The sequence below is a fragment of the Mesocricetus auratus genome, unplaced genomic scaffold, assembly GCF_017639785.1.
Source record: "Mesocricetus auratus isolate SY011 unplaced genomic scaffold, BCM_Maur_2.0 Super-Scaffold_100025, whole genome shotgun sequence".
In the NCBI taxonomy this organism is placed as follows: Eukaryota; Metazoa; Chordata; class Mammalia; order Rodentia; family Cricetidae; genus Mesocricetus; species Mesocricetus auratus.
Genome location: NW_024429206.1, coordinates 13,844,963 through 13,867,669, shown reverse-complemented (window position 1 = coordinate 13,867,669; position 22,707 = coordinate 13,844,963). Strand labels below are relative to the sequence as shown.

Below are 22,707 nucleotides of genomic sequence, written 5' to 3'. Positions count from 1 at the left end.
AAAAAAAAAAAAAAAAAAAAAAAAAGAAGAATGAAAAAGGCGAGTAGAGCTAGTGCCTCAAGTCTGTAATTCTGAGACAGGAGCATTGTCACCAGTTCACTTCAGCCTGGGCCATACAGTGAGACTTCGTTTCCAAACAAAAGGAAAGAAAACAAAGCAACTGGTGAGTATTAAGCTCATGGTCATGAAAATTACAGAAAGTGAATTATCTCACTGACAGACACTGTGAGATACAGAAAGTGGGTACAAACAAGAAAAATGGTTTTGCCTTAGAAATTAATCAATGTGTCCATCAATCCCTCCAGTTGTATACGGTGAGCTCTAATCTGGATGGAGAAAAGACAACGAGAAATCCCTCCTCCTCCTCCTCCTCCTCCTAGTGAGGTCAGCAGGACTGGAGAAGCTGGTCTGATACTTTGGGTATGGAACTACTTGGCCATGCTCATCAGGTTGATGACCAAGTTTACCTGACAATTCAGTCAATTATCCAGACATTTCCATAATGATTGAGCTCTGAGACTTGGTGTGAAAGGTAGACTCTATTCAACAGGAGAAATTTTATTCCCTCTCAGCCAAACATTTTTCTCTGTGCTGTGTGGCAGGAGTCCAGAGACAATGGGTGTCTTTTTTCTATATTTGCTGCTTTATTTCCTTGAGAGAGGGCCTGCTGCTGTTTTGGAAACTTGATGCTTTGGTGAGGCTGGGTGGCAGCAAACACTCAGGATCTGTCTGACTCAATCTCCTCAATACTGGGATTGCAGGCAGGTGTAGCCACGCCCAGCTTTTTTGTAATGGATGCTCAGGATTTGAACTCAGCTCTTCATGCTTACATAGCAAGTACCATTATTTCACAAGTCCTATGTTATTTATTTACTTGGGGTTTTTTTCAAGACAGGGTTTCTCGGGCTGGAGAGATGGCTCAGAGGTTAAGAGCACTGGCTGGTCTTCCAGAGGTCCTGAGTTCAATTCCCAGCAACCACATGGTGGCTCACAACCATCTGCAATTCAATCTGGTGCCCTCTTCTGGCGTGTAGACAGAACACTGTATATGTAATAAATACATAAATCTTAAAAAAATAAAAGAGACCAGTTTAAAAAAATAATTCTTTAAAAAAAAAAGACAGGGTTTCTCTGTGTTTAGCCCTGACTGTCCTGGAACCTGCTCTGTAGACCAGGCTGGACTCAAACACAACACAGATTCTCCTGCCTCTGCCTCCCAACTACAGGTATTAAAGGTGTGTGACACCTCCACCTGGCCCTGTGTTGTTTTCTTCTTTTTTCTTTTTTTAATCAAAATAGCATTCATGTATGCATACAAAATAGGTTTATATATTACATATTTCTCTTGTTCCAAGAAATCAGAGCAATTATCCACAAGTAACATGCTGTTTTAGAACCTCTGTGGTTAGGGGCTGTCACTTTGGGAAAATTTAGGTTTTTTTCTTTTTGGTTTTTCGAGACAGGGTTTCTCTGTGGCTTTGGAGGCTGTGCTGGAACTCGCTCTGTAGACCAGGCTGGTCTCGAACTCACAGAGATCCTCCTGCCTCTGCCTCCCGAGTGCTGGGATTAAAGGCGTGTGCCACCAACGCCCGGCGAAAATTTAGGTTTGATTAGCAGAAAGTAAAATAGCTCTGTGTGGCTCTGCTGGCTCTCCCATCTGTAATGGGAGCTGCAGATGTCACGTTGGAGAGCCACTGTCTGATGAGCCAGAGGGAAAGCTGGTGTGGTCTTGCTCCAGGTTGCTGTGTTCTGAGATACATAAATCATGCATCTGATTTGCCTACTTTGAAAAGTAACTTCAGCCGGGCGTTGGTGGCACACGCCTTTAATCCCAGCACTCGGGAGGCAGAGGCAGGCAGATCTCTGTGAGTTCGAGACCAGCCTGGACTACTGAGCGAGTTCCAGGACAGCCTCCAAAGCCACAGAGAAACCCTGTCTCGAAAAACCAAAGGAAAAAAAAAAAAAAGAAAAGTAACTTCAATGTTCACTAATTTCAGTTATTTATTTTTTATTTTTTTTAAAGATTTATTCATTTATTATGTATACAGTGTTCTGTCTGCATGCATGCCTGCAGACCAGACAAGGGCATCAGATCTCATTATAGACAGTTGTGAGCTGCCATGCAAGTGCTAGGATTTGAACCCGGGTCTTCTGGAAGAGCAGCCAGTGCTCTTAACCGCTGAGCCATCTCTCCAGCCCTCAGTTATTTTTTTTAAAAGATTCATTTACTTTATATATATGAGTGTTTTGCCTGCATGTAGGTCTGTGCAGCACTTGCTCACCAGATACCTAAAGAGATCAGAAGAGGGCTTTGGAGCCCCGGGACTAGAGTTACAGATGTTTGTGAGTCACCGTGCGGATGCTGGGGACTGAATCTGCATCTTCTGCAAGCGCAGCACACGCTCTTTAGTGCTAAGTCGTCTCTCCAGTCCTTTATTATTATTTTTTAACTTTTAATCATGCGCATGTGTTTGTCTATGTCAGGGCTTCTCAACCTGTGGTTGGTGACCTCTGGGGGTGTCTGAACAACCCTTCCACAGGGGTCATCTATGGAAACCACGGATTTTTACATTACACAAGGAACTGGATTAAAGGGCCGCAGCATTAGGAAGGCTGAGAAGCAGTGGTCTATGTAGATGTACCTGCATGTGGGTCCAGTGCCAGAGGAGATCAGGAGGACTCAGAGCTCCTGGAGCTGGGTTAAAGAGCATTGGGGGGGGGGGCTGGGGGGAGGGCACGGGAGGAGGGGAGGGAATGGGAGAGGGACCTGGAACTGACTTGTGAAGCAACCTCGTTTCTTATCTAAATTTAAACTGGAAAATAAAATATAAAAAATAATAAAAAAAAAAGAGCGTTGGGGGTACCTGATGAGGGTGCCGGGGCACAAACTCCTGTCCTCTGTAAGAGCAGTAAGTGCTCTTAGCCACTGGGCAAGCTCTCCAGCACCTACATCAACTTATTGAACAAACAGGATGGACAGAATAAAGAAGACAGATCCAGTACATGTTTGTATGCAGCAGAAGGTGAATGCTACATTTCTTTGTTTGTTTGTTTGTTTCAAGAGATATAAAACGACTAAGAGAGCTGGCCAGTGGTGGCATGTGCCTTTATTCTCAGCACTCAGGAGGCAGAGGCCAACCTGATCTACAAAGTGAATTCTAGCACAGTCAGGGCTTTACACAGAGAAACCTTGTCTCAAAAAAACCAAAATGAAGGCAGGAGTTGGTGGGGCACGCCTTTAATCCCAGCACTCGGGAGGCAGGGTCTTACTATGTAGCCCGGGCTGGCCTGGAACTGGCTTTTGTAGACCAGGCTGGTCCCAAACTTTCAGAGATCTGCCTGCCATTCATTGCCTGTGCCTCCTGAGTGCTGCTATAAAAGGTAGGGACCATCACATCCAGTTTGAAACATAATTTAGAGGTGTCAATTTAATTTTATTGGTTTTTTGTTTTTGTTTTTGTTTTTTTTTTTGGTTTTTTCGAGACAGGGTTTCTCTGTGTAGTTTTGGAGGCTGTCCTGGCACTCGCTCTGTAGACCAGGCTGGCCTCGAACTCACAGAGATCCGCCTGCCTCTGCTTCCCGAGTGCTGGGATTAAAGGCGTGCGCCAATTTTGGTTTTTAACACAATTATTTAAAAATGTCGTTTGGGCAGGGTTGAGCATTCGAATCATCTCAGGTACTGTGGTAATCGTCCACAAGCAAGGAGATCACAAGTTCGAAGACAGGTCGAGCTATTTAGGAAGCTTTTTGTCTCAAAAAGGGGCGGGACGTAGCTTCAAGTAAAGATCTTTGTTAGAGAGATCCCTAGCATACACGAGACCTCGTTTCCAACCTCTAGTACCGCGAAAGGGAAAAAAATGCAATCTGACCTGTTTTCAAATTAAACGAACACATACGCTGCCTGTTGACTTTATCGCCGACCTCAAGCATTGCCTCTTCCTTTCTACTGGATCCCTGTCCACGTCGACTAGGAACCTGTTTCCCTTACCTGAACGTTTCTGTAGGGAACCAATTTCTGGTAACACCACGTTTGTCCCGCCCCATCGCTGCACTTCTGGATATTTTGATTGGCCGTCAATCTACCCTGTGGTCTCTGATTGGTCGGAGGCCTGCCGAGCACGGAGGACCCGCGGCTGTGGGAAACAGTCCGGGGCGGGCGAGGTGCCGGGCGGGCGAAGCCATGGCGTAGGGCGGCTCGTGGGCGCGGCGCGTGGCAGGCCTTGAAGGCCTGTCATCGTCGGCGTCCGCGAGGGCCAGTACTTGAGTCCAATGATGACCAACGGGGTAGTGCACGCCAACTTGTTTGGCATTAAGGACTGGGTGACGCCCTATAAGATCGCGGTCCTGGTCCTGCTGAATGAGATGGGCCGCACGGGAGAAGGCGCCGTCAGCCTCGTGGAGCGGCGGAAGCTCAACCAGCTGCTCCTGCCTCTGCTGCAGGTGAGAGGCGTCCATCCTTACCCGCCCGCTCCCGCGCGCTTACTGTAGGCCCCGCCCTGGGCTTGGGGGCGGGGAAGGTCCAGCCCTGGGCCCTCGGGCGGGGCTTCATTTCTCATCTCTTGTTCTCAAGGAATCTGGAAAAATTACGGGAATGCTTCTAGCTAACGCTTATTGAGCGCCTACTATGGGCAGGTACTTCGCATGCATTCTTTTTGCAGGCCTCATGAGTGACTAGCGGGAGGTCTCCTAAAAAGTGGGGTACGCATAATCCTGAGCTTCGGAGAACAAGGCGAGGAATTGTCGATGCTTTTCACTCTTAGAGGACTGTAATAAATAGAATAATGACATATCTATTTTGCTCAAACTTTTACCGATGTTCTATTTCATTTTGCAGACTTAGATTGTAGCTGCACTGACTGGAGCAAGTTCGTTAAACCCTTTTGAGTCTCGACTCTCTGCAATATGAGAAAGAGGATAGAAACGATTGATATTCGTTTTTGGGGGGGTTGGCATTCGTTTTTAAAGACTTTTTGTTTGTTTGTTTTTTTCGAGACAGAGTTTCTCTGTATTGTTTTGGAGGCTGTCCTGGAACTCGCTCTTGTAGAGGAGACTGGCCTTGAACTCACAGAGATCCACCTGCCTCTGCCTCCCTAGTGCTGGGATTAAAGGCGTGTGCTGCCTCGGCCCAGCAAGACTTGTTTATTTTATGTATCTGCATGTATGTATGGTGTACCATGTGCTCATGGAAATCAGAAGGAGTTGGTTTCCCTGCAGCTGGAGTTGCAGATGGTTTTGAGCCATCATGTGAATCTTGGGAATTGAACTGAGGTCCTGTGTAAGATCAGCCGGTGCTCTTAACCACTGAGCCCATCTCATAGACCTAATTGGCATTTATAAGGGTTTCCATAATTTGTAACTCAGCCCTATCTTTATTTCTATGATTATATATACATACTATCCTCAAAAGCCATAATACTAAAATTTAGTTACTAGAAAAGAAATAGTTGTGCGGTGGTGACGCACACCTTTAATCCCAGCACTCAGGAAGCAGAGGCAGGCAGATCTCTGTGAGTTCGAGGCCAGCCTAGTCTACAAGAGCTAGTTCCAGGATAGCCTCCAAAGCCACAGAGAAACCCTGTCTCAAAAAAAAACAAAAACAAAAAAACCAACCAAACAAAAAAGAAATAGTGATTTTAGTAGCTTAACTCTCACCTTCCTCCCAGTTTAAAAACTGTTTTTTGCCTTTTGGAGTTCTTTCTGATCCCTTGCCCAGCTACCTGCTGGTTTTAAACTAAGTACAGAATGAATCCAATGACATTACAATAGACCTTAACTCTTTTACTTACTATTTGACTTTTCTAGTTCGTGTTTAACTCTTCCACTAATCCACAAAATTTGTTGTAAAAACATCCAAATAGAACAAAAATTAATGGAGTTGCCAGGAGTGATGGCTCACGACTTTAATCCTGGCACTGGTGAGGCCGAGGCAGGCTGATCTCTGTGAGTTTAAGGTCAGCCTGGTCTACAAAGCAAGTTCTTGGACAGCCAGGGCTGTTACACAGAGAAAGTCCTATCTCAGAAAAACAAAAAACAAAACAAAACCAACTGATGGATTGAAAGGCAGTTCTCCATGCTTTTCAGTGTTCTCTCTCTCTCTCTCTCTCTCTCTCTCTCTCTCTCTCTCTCTCTCTCTCTCTCTCTCTCTCTCTCTGTCTCTCTCTCTGTCTCTCTCTGTCTCTGTCTCTCTCCCGTTTCAATATTAATCCATCTAATTGTTGAGTAGTAGTTTGATGAGAACCTTGATAAATGCTGCTTGCTAAAATTTGTGTGTGGATCTCTGTGAGTTCCAGGACAGCCTCCAAACAATACAGAGAAACCCTGTCTCAAAACAAAACAATGAAAGAAAGAAGTAGACGCCCACCTTTGTATGGTGCTTTGCCATGCACAGAACCCTTTGCATTAGCTCACTCACTTTTGCCACCAACAAAAGACATAGTGATTGTTGTGTCCGTTTAACTAATGAAGGAAACAGGCTCAGAAAAGCCACAGTGTTTCGTGTGTTTTTAGAGTGCCAAAGGAAGGAGAACCTTGTCCTGTAAATCCTTCATCTTTTCTTTTTAGACCCTTCTGTTTCTGTTGACTAAACAAAAACAATCGTCAGGAATATATTGATTCTATATTTCTTGTTTGGAATGATTGGTAAATGACTGTTTGCAGTTCTTGGTCAGTCTGTAGTTCTTTGGCCATTATCTCTAACCTTCCTGTTTTTTCTTTATGCAGGGCCCAGATATCACACTGTCAAAGTTGTACAAGCTAATTGAAGAATCATGTCCTCAGCTGGCAAATTCAGTGCAGATCAGGTAAACTTTCTTTCTGCAAAGGGGTGGGTGAAAATCACAAAAGAGTGAGTGGTAATTAAGACTTTAAAAAACCTAGGGGCTGGGGGTGTGGCTTTGTTGGTAAAGTGGTTGCCTCCCTTGCACAAAACCTGGGTTCCAGCCCCAGCACTTTAAACTAGGCAGAGTGGTCTGAAGCTGCAATCCCAGCAGTGGGAGGTCGAGGCAGGAAGGACAGAAGGTCAAGGTCCTCCTCCTTGGCTGGAGAGCAAATCTGAAGCCAACTGGGGTCCATGGGGAATAAGGTTGCCCTTATTTGAGGGGTTGTTTCCTTTAGCACCTTTATTTAAAAGTCTTTAAGTAGATAACATTAGACATAAGGCTTATATATTCTTTCCCCTAGATGTATTATTTTATATGGAATTACCTTCTATTGTTTTAGATAATTCCATTTTTACTTTGACAAATGTTATGACCAGGAAGGGAGCAATGTGTGATATTCTTGAGGAATATGGGAGTGACATTTTTAAATGGATTATAAAGTTTGTTTTACAAGCTACGGCTTTATACAAACCTTGAAATCACTTTTAAATCAGAATTGTTGTCAGTAATTCAGGAATATGAAGCGTGGAAAATGTTCAGTAGGCCTTCCTAAAATGTGCATCCCAATTTTCTCATTCAGAATCAAACTGATGGCTGAAGGCGAATTGAAGGATATGGAACAATTTTTTGATGACCTTTCAGATTCTTTTTCTGGAACTGAACCAGAGGTTCACAAAACAAGTGTAGTAGGTATGAAACTTCTCAGAAGAGCAGAGAGCATTTTCACTGAAGTGAGCAGGTTTCCGAGGGGCATCTGTCATTCCTTTGGTGTACGTGAACAAGCAGAATAGGGATATTGACTGTTGTGGTTTGTATTTACTGTCTTACTGTTTTGATCTGTATATACCCATAACTTGTGGAAAAGCACCTCTGTTTTATCTACAATAGTTAGCCTGGTTCTGGGGTCTTTAGGGTTTCCCAGCTCTTTTCACAGTCCTGCGGACCACTTGCCTGTATTGTGCAACTGTAAGTGAGGGTCATCAGCCAAACTTAGGAGGCGAGGTAAGTAAAAACACACTCTTCCTTTAGTATTCGAAGTATGTGCATTTCTTTGATGCTTTTTCTACTAACTGTACCCATGCCCCTTCCCCTCTGGCTCTGTTGCATGGTCATTTTTGTGTTACTCAACATCAGTTGTTTATTGATCTCCTGTTTCCCAGGTCCTGGATGTACAAGGTAGATGTAGACTTCTCTCGCAGAGACTGCATTGTGCAGGGTGGGTGGTAGATGTCAAAAGTGAATCAGTAAATAAGATAATGTAACCACTTCTTGGCTTTTGACTAGAATAAAACATAGTGAATCTGATAGTTTCAGAGAGTTTGGGTAGCTGAGAAGGAAGCAGGCCTGAAAGGATGGCGATGGGAGAGGACTGAGCTCTGAATGAAAAGCGTGAGGGAAGAAGGAGCGCTCCAGGAGGAGGGCAGCAGCTGCAGGCGCCCGTGGTTCTTGTGAAGGAAGAGTGGGGTCTGTAGCCGTCGCCGTGCTTAGGATGTCAGCTAATGCTTTCCTCTTGTGTGTGGTCTTATTTTGTAGGTCTATTTCTGCGTCACATGATCTTGGCCTACAGTAAGCTTTCTTTCAGTCAAGTGTTTAAGCTGTACGCTGCCCTCCAGCAATACTTCCAAAGCGGGGAGAAAAAGACGGTGGAAGATGCTGATATGGATAGAGAGGATGCAGAGAGACAGATGGAAAAAGAGGAGCTTGACGTGTCTGTAAGGTAATGGGTTTTCCCGTGACACAGCTTAACTAAAAGTGCTGCAGTCCTGTTTGCTTCAGACTTTATGAGTTGGCTGTCCCTGGGCATCCAGGAGGTTGGCTTATGGACTCACAAGGGGGCAGTTACAGGTGCAAAGAAGAGTGAGGTCAGGGTGTGGTTTCAATGGCTCCCTTCCTTTGGGTTTATGGCAGTGGCTGTAGGGGCAGTTGGGGTCCAGTGACCCTCTATATTCTTGGAATGTGGTGGCTGGGAGGAAGTGTTAGCAGGCGTGAGTGTAAAGGTGACCCTTTGTTATCTGCCCTGGGAATTGTCTTTCTCTTCCGGCTTCTCTGAGTCCTGCATCTGCTTTTGTAAGTGGTCATTTGTTAAACGCCACTCAGATTTCTAAGTTTGAATGTGTGGTTCTTTCCTGTGGAGACAGCTACCCTAATAAGCAACAGCATCAGTCTTCAGAATGAAGGAACTTTTGACTGTTGATGAAAATCTACTAGGGGGCCCTCTAAAGCACAGGTGTTCACCACACCCAGATCTCTATATAAAATGTTTTAAAAGTGGATATCCAAAAAAAAAAAGTGGATATCCATAAATTAGTTTCTTATTTATTTATTTGTTTATTTGCTGGCATATGCTCTCATTCTGTAGTCTAAGAAGGGCTTAAATTCATCTCTGGTTGGTCTTAAACACGAACGCTTACATACATCACACGGACACACAGTCTCTCTCTCTGTCTGTCTGTCTGTCTGTCTGTCTGTCTGTCTGTCTGTCTCTCTCTCTCTCTCTCTCTCTCTCTCTCTCTCTCAAGCCAGGTGTAGTGGCTTTAATCCCAGAACTCAGAAGGTAGATGCAGGAAGATGTCTATTAGTTAGAGACTAGCCTTGTCTACATAGTTAGTTTCAGAAAAGCCAGGCCTACATAGAGAGACCCTGTCTTAAAATCAAAAAATGAAAATAATAAAATATAATTTCATGTATTTCTTGACTCATTTGACTATTTTGAACATTTTGTTGTTTGTTTTGTTTTTGCAATGCTCAGGATTGCGTTCATGTCCTGTGCATGCTCCACCATTGCTGTTCTTCAGCTGTAGTTTTAGATGGTTAATTGAAGCCCTTTCTTGACTTTTGAAAAGGAAATTTTTAATTTTGTGTGTGTGTGCAATTTCTTTTTTTCTTCCAGGGGGTGGCTAGAACCTACAATCTCACGCATGCTAGATAAGTAGCTGTGCCTAACTCTTTTATAATTTTTTTTACATTAGAAGAAAAATTTCCACTTTCCTGTAGTTACTGGGATGCTTTTAGCTTTCTACAGGGAAGTTATTTTTTTTCGCAAATTAGTATTAAAGCTGAAAAAAGGGATCACAAGCACATGAGGTAAACTGTGTGCTTTGTAAGTCTCCCCTCTTTACAGTCATGTTCTTCCTGTTAGAACGGGAACCCTACTGTTTGCTGATTTTTATTTTTGGAGGGTTTCATATGATACAGGATAGTTCTGCTTCAGCCTTCAAATGCAGAGATTGCAAGTGTGAGCCAGCACTGCCCACTTCATTTGTCACCTTAAGAAGGGGTGGCCAAGGATGGAGCTCAGTGGCACAGAGCTTGCCTTCTGTGAATGAGGATCTAGGTTCAGCTTCCATGCCAAAGAGACACACACATTTAGAAATTGACTGTTGAGTTATTAAATGTGTGTCAAGGGTTTCTAAGACTCCAGTTGCAGAACAGGTAACTGAAGTTTAGCTTGGTGTTTGGTTCTTCTTTGTGGCTCAGCAGCAGCATTCATATTCTGCAGGAGTGCAGTCCTGCAGAGTCCCACCCTGTGAGCTGCCTGTGGAGGTCCTCAGGCCACAAGATACTTGTATTGCTGCTTTTCTGGCTTCTGGGAGGCCCTAACTTCTGAGGAAATTCTGTTTTTTTTCTCTTGGTGGTTGCTTAATATCAGTCTCGCAAACTCACTATTCCAGTATTCACTGAGTGCTTCCTGCATGACAGGCACTAAGCTTGGTACTGCTCATTTTGCAAAAAGGAGAAAATCCCCGAGTTCATGCCCTTGAGTATAGGAATGAACAGATGATAGAGGCAACTAAATTTAAACTAACAAGATGTAATTTTCAAGAGTCACTTGGTAAAAAATGAGACAGACACCATATTTGGTGGTGTGTACTATGCCAACCCCAGGGAGGGAATAGGAGTGGATCAAGGAGGCAGGATTATGAGTTCTAGATCTGTGTGGGCTAGGCAGTGAGTCCAGGATAGCCTGGGCTATTTAGCAAGACCCTGTCTTAAGAGAGAAAGAATGGGACACAAGATAAAGAGTGCTAGGAGTAGGGAGCTGTGGCAGGGAGCTGTACGTGGCAGTGTCTGAAGGTTCACCCATGCTGTGTAAATGCCTGCAGAGTCTGGAAGAAGGCATCAGATCCTCTGGAACTAGAGTTTCCGTAGTTGTGAGCTGCCATGTAGGTGCTGGGAACCAAACCTGGGTCATCTGTGAAAGCAGCGATTGCTGCAAACACTGATCAGTCTCTCAGCCTGAGAATCTCCTTTTTAAAAAGGCAGAGTATGCCGGGCGTTGGTGGTGCACGCTTTTAATCCCAGCACTCGGGAGGCAGAGGCAGGCGGATCTCTGTGAGTTAGTTTCTAAGCCAGCCTGGTCTACAGAATGGGTTCCAGGACAGACTCCACAAAACAATACAGAGAAACCCTGTCTCAAAAAAAAAAGGCGGAGTATTAAATTTTATGCATACACTTCATTTTGCTTATCTAAGTTTGTTAGTGTATAATTGAGTTGCTTTCATGTTTCAGCCATTACAGTGCCATTGTAAGCATGGACCTACAGGTGTGTGTGCGAGTCCCTGCTTATATTACACTTTGATATTTGATTTTTTTTTTTAGTAGCTTCTTCACATATAGTCCATTGAACTTGAACTTGCCATCTTCCTGTCTCAGCCTCACGAGTAGTGGAATTATAGGAGTGTTTTACCATAATAGGCCTTCAACGTTTAAAGAGTTTACATGATTTGTAAATGTTATCTCTTTTACTCTTTTGTAATTCTTTACTATTATTATTTTTCTTTTGCTTTAATTTTCCAGAGAAGAGGAAGTATCTTGCAGTGGTCCTCTGTCCCAAAAACAAGCAGAATTTTTTCTTTCTCAGCAGGTATGTTAATGATGTAACTTCTATGAGCTTTTTTTCTTTTACTAAGTTCTATGGTGTTCTGAATTGTCATGTCCATGTGAAGTTAGTAAGTTTATTTGCAAAAGTATGGTGTCTGTTACTCCAGTCTGTTTTTACTGGCAGCACCTATAGGTCCTTGCCTGTTGTGTATCCTTATTCTCCTTTTGACATTGAAGTGCAGGTTTATTTGATAATTGTGTGGGACCAACAACCCATACCCTAGTAATTTAGATTTGCTTTTTTCTTTTTGCAGTTGTATATTTATTTATAGTACTAGGGGATTGAGCCCAGTGTTCTCTGCATACCAGGCACGCACTGGAGCAATCTGTTCTGTCTCCAGTGAACCCCCCCCACGCATATATGTGTGGTGTGTTTGGTGTGTGTTTGGGGCCACATGTTTGCATGTGCCTGCGGAGGCTCTAGTGTGATGTCAGGCATCCCCGTCAGCTGTTGCTGCCTTATTCTTTGAGGCAGGATCTCTCAGTTGAATCCAGAACTTGCCAAGCTGCTGGTCTAGCTAGGTAGCTCACTGTGGGGATCCGTCACAGTCTTTCTAGCACTGGAATGACAGGGCTGCACACTCACGCACCTTGTCTTTTTGACGTTTTCAAACATAAACGTAAAGTGCAAGGCCGACAAGGTAGCTCGGTATGTGATGGGGCCTGTCACCAAATCTAATGACCTGTGCTCAGTTCTGGGACTTACCCTAGCAGAAAGAGAGAAGCACCCTCCCACAGTTGTTCTCTGATCTCCACACACCCTACCATTTGCTTTTTGTTAGTTTGAGGTGGGATTTCATGCTGTAGCTCAGGCTGGCCTCAAACTTTGGGTGGTCTTCCTGTCTTGACCTTCAAGTAGTCAGATTGTAAGCTTGACACCACACCCAGCAAAAGAGTTGGGTAGTAAATGCCCATATACTTACTCTGGATTCTACAATAGTATTTGTCTCTGTTTGTAATTGTTTAACATGCTCTATCCAGATAAGATGAGAGCTTATATTTTGGGGCAGGACTAGGGTTTCACTATATGGCCTAGACTGTCTTGAAGAGCAGAGTTTTCCTGTCTCAAGCTCCCGAGTGCTGGGATTACCATTGTTACTACATCATCGTTTTTATTTAATTAGAAAAATTTTGTGTATATTTGTGTCTATATGTGGGTGTGTGCACATGGATGCAGTGGCCATGGGGCCCAGAAGGAAGCATTAGATCTCCTGGAGCTAGAATTACAGGTGGTGTAAGCTGTCTGGTGTGGGTGTTGGGCACTGAACTTTGGTCCTCTAGAAGAGCAGCTAGCACTCTTTTTTTTTTTTTTAAGATTTATTCATTTATTACATATACACTAGATTGAATTGTAGATGGTTGTGAGCCACCATGTGGGTGCTGGGAATTGAACTCAGGACCTCTGGAAGAGCAGTCAGAGCTCTTAACCTCTGAGCCACCTCCAGTCCCCACAGCTAGCACTCTTAACTACTTGACCATCTCTTCAGCCAGTCGTTTTATTTTTCCATGTATTTCAAATTGCAGATCCTGGTATATGTTGCTCCAGATATGTTTTATTACAGCTTTGGGCCATAGATTTTCATTATTGTATTAATATAAATGAAATGTTTTCTCTTGTGTTATTTTATTTTATTTTTTTGTTTTTCGAGACAGGGTTTCTCTGTATTCTTTTTAGAGGCTGTCCTGGAACTCGCTTGGTAGACCAGGCTGGTCTCGAACTCACAGAGATCTGCCTGCCTCTGCCTTCCGAGTGCTGGGATTAAAGGCGTGAGCCACCAACGCCCGGCCTCTTGTGTTATTTTAATACAAAACAGAATTTAAATTTTTTTGTCTTGTTTTTCTTTGTTTTGTTTATAATTTCCCGCCTGTGAAAAGATGTAGTATTTGAATTTTGGTCAGATGTAGTGATACATACCTTCAATCATACCACTGTAGAGAAAGAGACAGGCAGATCTCTCTGAATTCCAGGATAGCCTGGTCTAAAATAACTGAGTTACCTCTGCAGGGGAATTTCATGTATAATTCCTTAACTATAGAGCCTGAGTTTCATAACTGAGTCCTAGCTACATCTACCTACTTCTACTAGGAAGAAATATTTGCCATCTCCTCACACACACATTTAAAGGGTTAAATGTAAATAGGTAACTCTATAATTAGACTAGAAGGAGCTACATATTAAGTTTTAACTGCCTCTGGGTGGGGAAAGCCTTTATGAACATAAAAGCTCTGGAAGAAACCATGTAGGAAATATTTGGTTTTTCAGCATAAAACTTAATGTCTGCATGTCATCATCACATTTTCTACCTTAATTAAAAGGCAAACAACAAAATGGGACAAGTATTTGCAGTAAATGTAAGTGAAAGAGTTAACAATGTTGCTTTGGAAATTTTTTTCAAGGACTGTTTAATGATGAGACATGGTCATCATGTTCATATGTTATTATGTGGGAAGCAGAAGTGGGCCTGGAGATGGCTCAATGGTTAAGAGCACTAACTGCTCTTCCAGAGGACTGGGTTTGGATTACTAACCCCCCCCAACAGCTGTAATTCCAGTTCAAGGGGATCTGATGCCCTCTTCTGGCCTCCAGGAGCACTGCACACATGTGTTCAACCATACCTGTATGCAAAATACCCAAACACATAGAATAAAAATAAATAAATCGCCTTTAATCCCAGCACTCGGGAGGCAGAGGCAGGCGGATCTCTGTGAATTCCAGGCCAGCCTGGTCTACAGAGCGAGTGCCAGGACAGCCTCCAAAACTACACAGAGAAACCCTGTCTCGAAAAAACCAAAAAATAAATAAAAAAAAATAATAAATCTTTCTGGGCCATAATGGCGCATGCCTTTAATCCCAGCACTCAGGAGGCAAAGACAGATGGATCTCTGAGAGTTTGAGGCCATCCTGGTCTACAGAGAGAATTCCAGGACAGCCAGAACTTTCACAGAGAAACCCTGATTCAAAAAACAAGAAAAACACTCTTTTCTTAAAAAAGAAGTAAAGTTATCATTATTTTATCTTTTTAAATGTTTTGTTTGTTTTTTGTTTTTGGAGACAGGGTTTCTCTGTATTGTTTTGGAGGCTGTCCTGGAACTTGCTCTGTAGACTAGGCTGGCCTTGAACTCACAGAGATCCGCCTGCCTCTGCCTCCCAAGTGCTGGGATTAAAGACATGCACCACTAACGCCTGGCTCTTTAGAATTTTTATTATGTGTTTGGATGTTTTGCCTGTATGTATGTCAACTACATGCATGCAGTACCTGTGAAGGCCAGAAGAGGGTAGCAGATCACCTGAAACCTGAATTTATGGGTGCTTGTGAGCTGACTTGCAGGTGCTGAGAATTGAACCCAGATCCTGGAAAAGCAGTCATTAGCCTCAAACTGACAGGGATTCTCCTGTATCTTGAATACTGTGATTACAGGCATGAGCTACCATGTTTTCAGAGTCTCAGTATATAACCCAGGAACTCTTAATCCTCCTGTAATTGCCTCTCAAGTGCTAAGATTGGATGGTTAGGCCATTATACCCAGTATCATACCTGTAATCACACACATATGGACAAAAAAATACTAGGATAAAATACCTTACTATAACCAGGAATAGTGTTATACCTGTAATCTCAATACTTAGAAAGCTGAGAGTTTTTATAAACTATTCATAATCTTATTTCTAGCTGATGATAGTGTTACTAACTTCTTATTTCTTTTGTGGGCATCACCATAGCCCTTTCATATTTTTTGGCTTGTTTGTTTTTGTTTTTCGAGACAGGGTTTCTCTGTATTGTTTTGGAGGCTGTCCTGGAACTTGCTCTGTAGACCAGGCTGGCCTTGAACTCACAGAGATCCACCTGCCTCTACATCCCTAGTGCTGGGATTAAAGGCATGTACCACCAATGCCTAGCTTGTTTTTGTTTTTAAGATATATTTATTTATGATGTATATAGTGTTTTGCCCACACATATGCTTGCAGCACAGAAGAGGGCACCAGATCTTAGTTACAGGTAGTTGTGAACCACCATGTGGTTGCTGGGAATTGAACTCAGGACCTCTGGAGGAGCAGGCAATGCTCTTAACCTCTGAGCCATCTCTCCAGCTTGGCGTTTTTTATGATAAGAAGAATTAAAAATGGAATCTGTGAGTTTGAGGCCAGCCTGCTCTATATCATGAAGTCAGCTAGGCAACTTCGAGACTGTCTCAAAAAAAGTGTGGTGGGGGGGATCATTGCTGTTTCCCTGTGATCACAACATTCAGAAGGATCTCGAGTTGGAGGTCAGCGTGGGCTACATAGCGTGTTCCCAAAAAAGAAAAGAACCAAAATAACTACTACTTGTAGAGCAAGTTGCCTATATAAAATTGGAATGTGTTGCCTGTATAACCAAGTAAGTATAAACATTTAATATGGCTGGGTGTGTTCATTCACTCCTTTAGTCCTAGCACTTGGCAGGCAGATGAGGTAGATCTCTGAGTTTGAGATCATTCTGGTCTACATATCAGGCTGGCCAGGGAGGGCTGCATAACAAATTGTCTTTAAAAAATTAATTTGTCAGCCGGGCATTGGTGGCGCATGCCTTTAATCCCAGCACTCGGGAGGCAGAGGCAGGCAGATCTCTGTGAGTTCGAGACCAGCCTGGACTACCAAGCAAGTTCCAGGACAGCCTCCAAAGCCACAGAGAAACCCTGTCTCGAAAAACCAAAAAATAAAAAATAAATAAAAAATTAATTTGTCTCTTGTCTTCCTTTTCTGTCTCTCTCTCAACTCTCAGCTCTGCACGGGTTGGTTACCCCTCACCCCCCCTTTTCCTTCCCTGTCTACCAATAAAACTCCACGTGGGACTCTTAAAAAATTAATTTGTAGCTATTTTTTTTCATTATTTGTACCGTTCCAAAGAAATACACAACATAGACTACTATCAGCTAAGAGGGGTTTGTTTTGACTCATAGGTCTAGATATTTAAGTCCAAGATTGATTGGCTCTGTTGGTTTGGGCTTCTGAGAGTCACATATCATAGTGGAAATGCTTGTTGGAATAAAGGGACCCATCTTTAGCTATGCAGTGGTGACACTGAGAGACATGGGCCCTAGGGGTACCTTTGATGCATAGTACAGTCACCTAATTCCTAACTGGGTCCTACTGGGTTTTTTTGTTGGGGGGAGTTTTGAGACGGGGTTTCTCTGTGGCTTTGGAGCCTGTCCTGGAACTAGCTCTTATAGACCAAACTGGCCTCAAACTCACAGATATCCACCTGCCTCTGCTTCCCGAGTGCTGGGATTAAAGGCATGTGCCACTACCACCCAGCTATTTTTTTGGGGGGATCCTACTGTTTTTGTTGTTTTGTTTTAGGAATTCTTAAATGATTCTTTGAGAATCCTTCTAATGATTTCCCAATGATTTTAGAGTAACTCTCAAATTCCCATCAGGGCCCTTCATGATCTGAATGGTTATTATGATCTGTCCTTATCTTGAGTTAATCTGGGTTTGTTGGGTTTGATTGTTTGTTCTGGGGTCTGTGTGTGTCTAAGGCCCTACCTCTTAAAGATCCCAGCTCTTCACAGTCCTGCCAGATTAGGACCAATATGGGTTCAGCATCCATGCCACAGCAGCGTGCTTACCCACGTGAGACAGCCAGGCGTAGGATGGCACAGCGGATGCTCTAAGGTGCTTTACATGTGCTGGATGTAGAAGGATAAGCACATTGTCTCTCTGGAATGAGTTCGTGGTCTGAGGACGGCTCCAGTGACAGTTTACATATAGTCTGGCAGGCAGGTGCCTGCCACAGGATGGGAGAGTGTGAGGACTCATGGGAGCATGTGTGGCTGGACCTTGCCTAACCCAGGTGATAGAAAGTGGTTGAGGTATAAATTGGGACCCACTTCGGTTTGCTGGGCCTCGAAGGAGCAAGTGGGTGAGGAGTACTGGCCCAGAGGCGTGTGTCCGAGGGAAGGGAATAGTAACGTGTGCTGGTGTGTACACGGTCAGTGTGTTTAAAGGAGGCAGTACTAAGGCTAATGAGAGCCAACCATCAGGCGATGTAGGTAGCTCTGTGATTCCCTGTTGATGTTCTCTCTCTAACCTGCTGTCATTTTAATTTCCAGGCTGCTTTGCTGAAGAATGATGAAACTAAAGCCCTCACCCCGGCTTCCTTGCAGAAAGAACTGAATAACTTGTTGAAATTTAATCCCGACTTTGCTGAAGCGGTAAGTTTTTTCCAGAATTTGTTGTTGGGTTGCAAAGAAAGGTCAGTGCTGTTCAGTATGTCAGATAGCACACAAATTCTAGGTTCTAAAAGAAATCACATGCTGGCAAGGCAACAGCAGGACTCAGGCTGCAGGGCTGTCCCACTGTCTCTTGGCCGGAAGTCCTTCTACTATATCCTATCTTTCATCTTGGGTGTGGCATGGGACAAGAGATAGTAGACTGATTAATAAGTATTTTGGGGCTAAAAAAATCTTTTCCTTTCTCCCTTTTGTATTTTTCAAAATTAAATATCCGCCGGGCAGTGGTGGCACACGCCTTTAGTACCAACACTCGGGAGGCAGAGGCAGGCGGATCTCTGTGAGTTCGAGACCAGCCTGATCTATAAGAGCTAGTTCCAGGACAGCCTCCAAAGCCACAGAGAAACCCTGTCTCGAAAAACCAAAAAAATAAAAGAAATAAAAAATTAAGTATCCAATAATTTAGTTCTCTATCCAGTCTGTTACTCTGTTACCTTCTTAATGATATTTGATTTGACATCAGATTTTATTCTCATGTCAAAACACCTCCCTTTTGTTTTCCAATAACTGAGATCTGCCCATTAGAAAAGTGGTTTAATTCTGTGAGTCAAAGCAAAAGGACAAGAATTAACTTGGTAGCTAATTCTTACTAGTCTTACTCTGTCTTAAGTTGGACATTTAGGAGAATTAGCTTAAAATTTGTACATGAATTGGGTTTTTATTACTTCAGTGCTCTTTAATACTTCAGCTTGCAGGGTACCCTGGGTGTGATACCTTTCTGTATTACTCGAGGGTCTAACCCAGCCAGTGTCGTCGTAGACCATATATTTAGGATATACCTGAACAAACACCTAATGGGAGGACGCTTGTCATTTGTGCACTGTTGCAGCCCAGAATCTTTTTTGGGGGTTGGGGGTGGGGTTTCGAGACAGGGTTTCTCTGTGGCTTTGGCGCCTGTCCTGGAACTCGCTCTGTAGACCAGGCTGGTCTCGAACTCACAGAGATCCACCTGACTCTGCCTCCCGAGTGCTGGGACTAAAGGTGTGTGCCACCGATGCCCGGTACAGCCCAGTATCTTGAATCTCTTATTTTGCCTATGAAGAAAAGATTAAGCTTCCACAAGACGATTGATTATTTCTTGTTTTAGCATTACCTCAGCTACTTAAACAACCTCCGTGTTCAAGATGTCTTCAGCTCAACACACAGCCTCCTTCATTATTTTGACCGCCTGATTCTCACTGGAGCCGAGGGCAAAAGCAATGGGGAAGAGGGCTATGGCCGGAGCCTGAGATATGCCGCTCTCAACCTGGCTGCTCTGCACTGCCGCTTCGGTCACTAGTAAGTTCATAGACTTCTGTCCGTAGGGACATGGAAGACAAACTCCATTGCCAGGTGTAGTGACGCACCCCTTTAATCCCAGCACTCAGGATCAGAGGCATGTGCGTTTCTGAGTTTGAGGCTAGCCTGGTATACATAGCAAGTTACAGGCCAGCTAGGGCTATGTAGTGAGACTAAATGACCAAGAAAACACTCTTCAAGCGTGGAGCACAAACCTATAGTCTCAGCACTCAGGTGTTGGAGGTAAGAGGACAACTGCAAGCTTGAGGCCAGCCTGGGCTACATAGGAGACCCTGTCCAAAAACAACAAACAATTTATTTTTAAAATGGAGAAAGAAACTAATTTGCAATTTTTTGTTCTGGATTTATTTCTAGCTTCCAGAGTGAACCTTTCTGCACTGGAACATAAGTTAATGAAAATCCTCCTTAGTAGTATGCCCCCCTGGTGTCACTATGTAGTTTGCATGTTTTAGTGCCTGGGCCTAGTTTGTTTTTTGCCTCTAAGAACAGCTCAACCACTTAGAGATGAGGAAATTAGGTCATTTGGCCAAGGATTCACAAAAGGATTTTTGGACATAATGATGGTACTGTGGAAGCTGTTTTCAGTATTTAAAAAGTTAAAGGAAAGTTGTATACATTGCTTGCTGAGTTCTGTGTGCTTTTGCATGAGGGGAAACAGTTGTTTTTGTTATGATACATACCTGGCTTTATTGTTTGTTCATTTTGTTTTGTGGAAGGCTCATGAGAACTTGTAGTCAGGGCAATCGTGTGGATGTCTCCTGTGGAAAGGGTCATATAAAGGGCCTAGGGTGGTTGCACATGCAGCTACTAAAGCAAGAAGGAAGCTGGTGGCTGCAAGTTACCAGCCTCAGTCTGAGAAGCACATACTGCTGAACAGACCCTCAAGCCCAGAGCAAGGTGTCTTCAAGGAGATTCAGGCCACAGACAGACTCCAAACTCAATGGTTATGTGTAATTGTATAATATCTTAGGATAACTAACTCCTTCTGCTGTAATAACCTCTGGATCAACTGTTCTTTTTGTATGGTTGATTGATTGGTTTTTACTCCTCTTGGAGTGCTGGATGTGAGATCCAGGACCCATAAGTGCTTTACCACTAAGCAACAGCTCCAGCCTAAAGACCTTTCTTTTTCCTATAGGGTTTCATATTTTCCAACTGGCCTCCAACTTGCTACGGAGCTAAGAGTGACCTTGAACCTGTAATCCTCCTGCCTGTCTCTGAGTGTTGGTTTCCAGTGTACACCAGCACGCCTGTATATGTGGTGGTAGAGATTGAACCTAGAACTAGGCACACACTCTGCTGACAGCTATATCCCTAGCCCTATAACGTTGAACATTTTGATAGCTATTTATTGATCATATACTTCATACTGGTCCCCTTTGTGTGTCAGGGAATGCAGAAGCAAAATTAGGAAACACTGATGTGAAGTTTACCATGCAGAGGTAAACACCGGTACAGAATGGACCACTGGACCAGGATGAGAACTGTGTGTACATGCACAGGTTGCAGGTTAGGCCTGCTTGCAGCCTACTGACCTGAGATTAGAACACAGACTTAGGGAAGCCAAGTGGCTTTTGCCTGTGTTTGGAGGAAATAGTCACATCAGTGAGAAGGGTCCAAGTTGGGATCTTATGGCTTGTCTGAGCAGTTGCATCCTAGCTCTGTAAGTGAGGAGAAATAGAAAGTGACAGGGGTCCAGGATTTGGTCATGGGGACCAGGTAAGAACTCTGGCGTTCACTCTGAGTAGTATAGGAGGCCATTGCTTCTGTCTTGGAGGGCTAAGTAGGCATCATAGTACACTTCAGATATGAAGCCAGCTTGCCTCTTGCTCTTTTCAGCCTTTCTGAGACAGTCTCATATAGTCCAGCCTGGTCACAGGCCTGTGTCACCAGGCCAGATTCCTCTACTGCAGATGTTTGCTTGACCTTCTTGATGTTTCTGTGTTGGAAGTTGCTAGTCCTGCTGTCTGGCTTTCTCAAACTCTGCTTTCCTAAGCTTAGCACTGGGTGGCCATCTGCTGCTTAATGGAGTGATAGCAACTGAGGACCTGTGTGTGAGTGTGTGCTTTCTGTTCTCAAGTAACTCACGATCTAAGGCATTACATTCTGCTCAGCATGGATAGCAGTTTGAAAGAAATGCAAAACAGGTAAAGACATACCTGGCTTCTCTATTTGAACAGGCAGTTAAGAAAAAAATCCAGGACTACCTAGTTAAAATTATAACTGTAAGGTTGTTGTTAGTGCTGGAAGAAAATTCATTGTGTACGTTTCCTTAAGCAAGTGGTATCTGAGAATTTCTGGTTCTTCATTGAGATGCCAGTGGTGGCATTAGCAAGGCTCTCATCCTGTTGTTTGCTATTGGGAAATCCAGAGTGGAAGGCATGGCCTGTGCTGTTTAGAGGTTTGTGAAGTGGTTAATAACATTAACAGAGGTTAAGAAGGCAACATGAAGCCAGGCGTTGGTGGCACACGCCTTTAGTCCCAGCAGAGGCAGAGGCAGGCGGATCTCTGTGAGTTTGAGACCAGCCTGGTCTACAGAGCGAGTTCCAGGACAGCCTCCAAAGCCACAGAGAAATCCTGTCCCAACCCCCCCCCCAAAAGAAAGAAACCCTGTCTTGAAAAACCAAAAAAGGGGGGGATGGGATGATGACACACAAATAGTATTTAATGGAGCGGTACAAAATGGGGTGTTTTCAGAGGCGCTAGCTCAGCAGGGCTGAGAATAGCTGGCTGGACTTCCATAGACATTGAGAGGCGGGGAGACTCTTGATTTTCAGTGGATGATTGATTGTGAGCAGAGAAAAAATTTACTAGAAATAGGAATCTTTAGAATGTTTCTAAAAACATTTTTAAGTGTTTTAAAAAAGATTCTAAAACTGATAAAATAGCAATTGCTCATAGTGGTTTTTTGTTTGTTTGTTTTCAACAATGCAGAAAAAAAAACTTAATGAAGAGTAAAATATTGGTCTTTTCCTTTCTGTTCTCTTGGCAAGGACAGCTGGGACAAACATTTATGAAGCAGCAAGGAAAGCCATTCCCTTTACTAGACATTTCTCCAGGAAGGACTGCCTCTGCCTCCACAGTGATGTTTCCTGCTCCTGGGGCTGGGGCAGCCACTGAGAAAGCAGTCCTTAAATAGACACAGCTGCAGCTAGAGCCTGCTCATGGACAGACTGCGTGCAGATGACTTCCTGCTACTGACCCTTGCATGCTTGTGATTGCTAATGGGATATTAATGTTTAGTCTGTCATTAGTCAACAGGCAGAGCTCGCCCTGCAGGAGGCAATTAGGATTGCCCAGGAGTCCAACGATCACGTGTGTCTGCAGCACTGTTTGGTGAGGCCGTCCTCTGGTCTTGGGATTTTGCTCATGGGTTGAG

At 43.7% G+C, this 22,707-nt stretch overlaps 1 protein-coding gene across 3 annotated transcripts in view; it reads left to right on the top strand.

Annotated features, from left to right (window-relative positions):
- The first annotated feature begins 4,138 nt into the window (after window positions 1-4,138).
- Window positions 4,139-22,707, top strand: part of Anapc5 (anaphase promoting complex subunit 5) — a 30,812-nt gene continuing 12,243 nt past the window's right edge. For 2 of the 3 annotated variants that reach the window (XM_040731317.1, XM_040731316.1), the window contains exons 1-8: window positions 4,139-4,440; window positions 6,721-6,800; window positions 7,459-7,568; window positions 8,412-8,595; window positions 11,676-11,742; window positions 17,850-17,951; window positions 19,117-19,307; window positions 22,583-22,664. In XM_040731317.1, the coding sequence (XP_040587251.1) occupies window positions 4,270-4,440; window positions 6,721-6,800; window positions 7,459-7,568; window positions 8,412-8,595; window positions 11,676-11,742; window positions 17,850-17,951; window positions 19,117-19,307; window positions 22,583-22,664 (987 nt within the window). In that variant the 5' untranslated portion in view covers window positions 4,139-4,269. Of the gene's footprint in view, window positions 4,441-6,720; window positions 6,801-7,458; window positions 7,569-7,617; window positions 8,095-8,411; window positions 8,596-11,675; window positions 11,743-17,849; window positions 17,952-19,116; window positions 19,308-22,582; window positions 22,665-22,707 lie in introns of those variants that run through there. The other variant, XM_040731318.1, reaches the window with a different exon arrangement.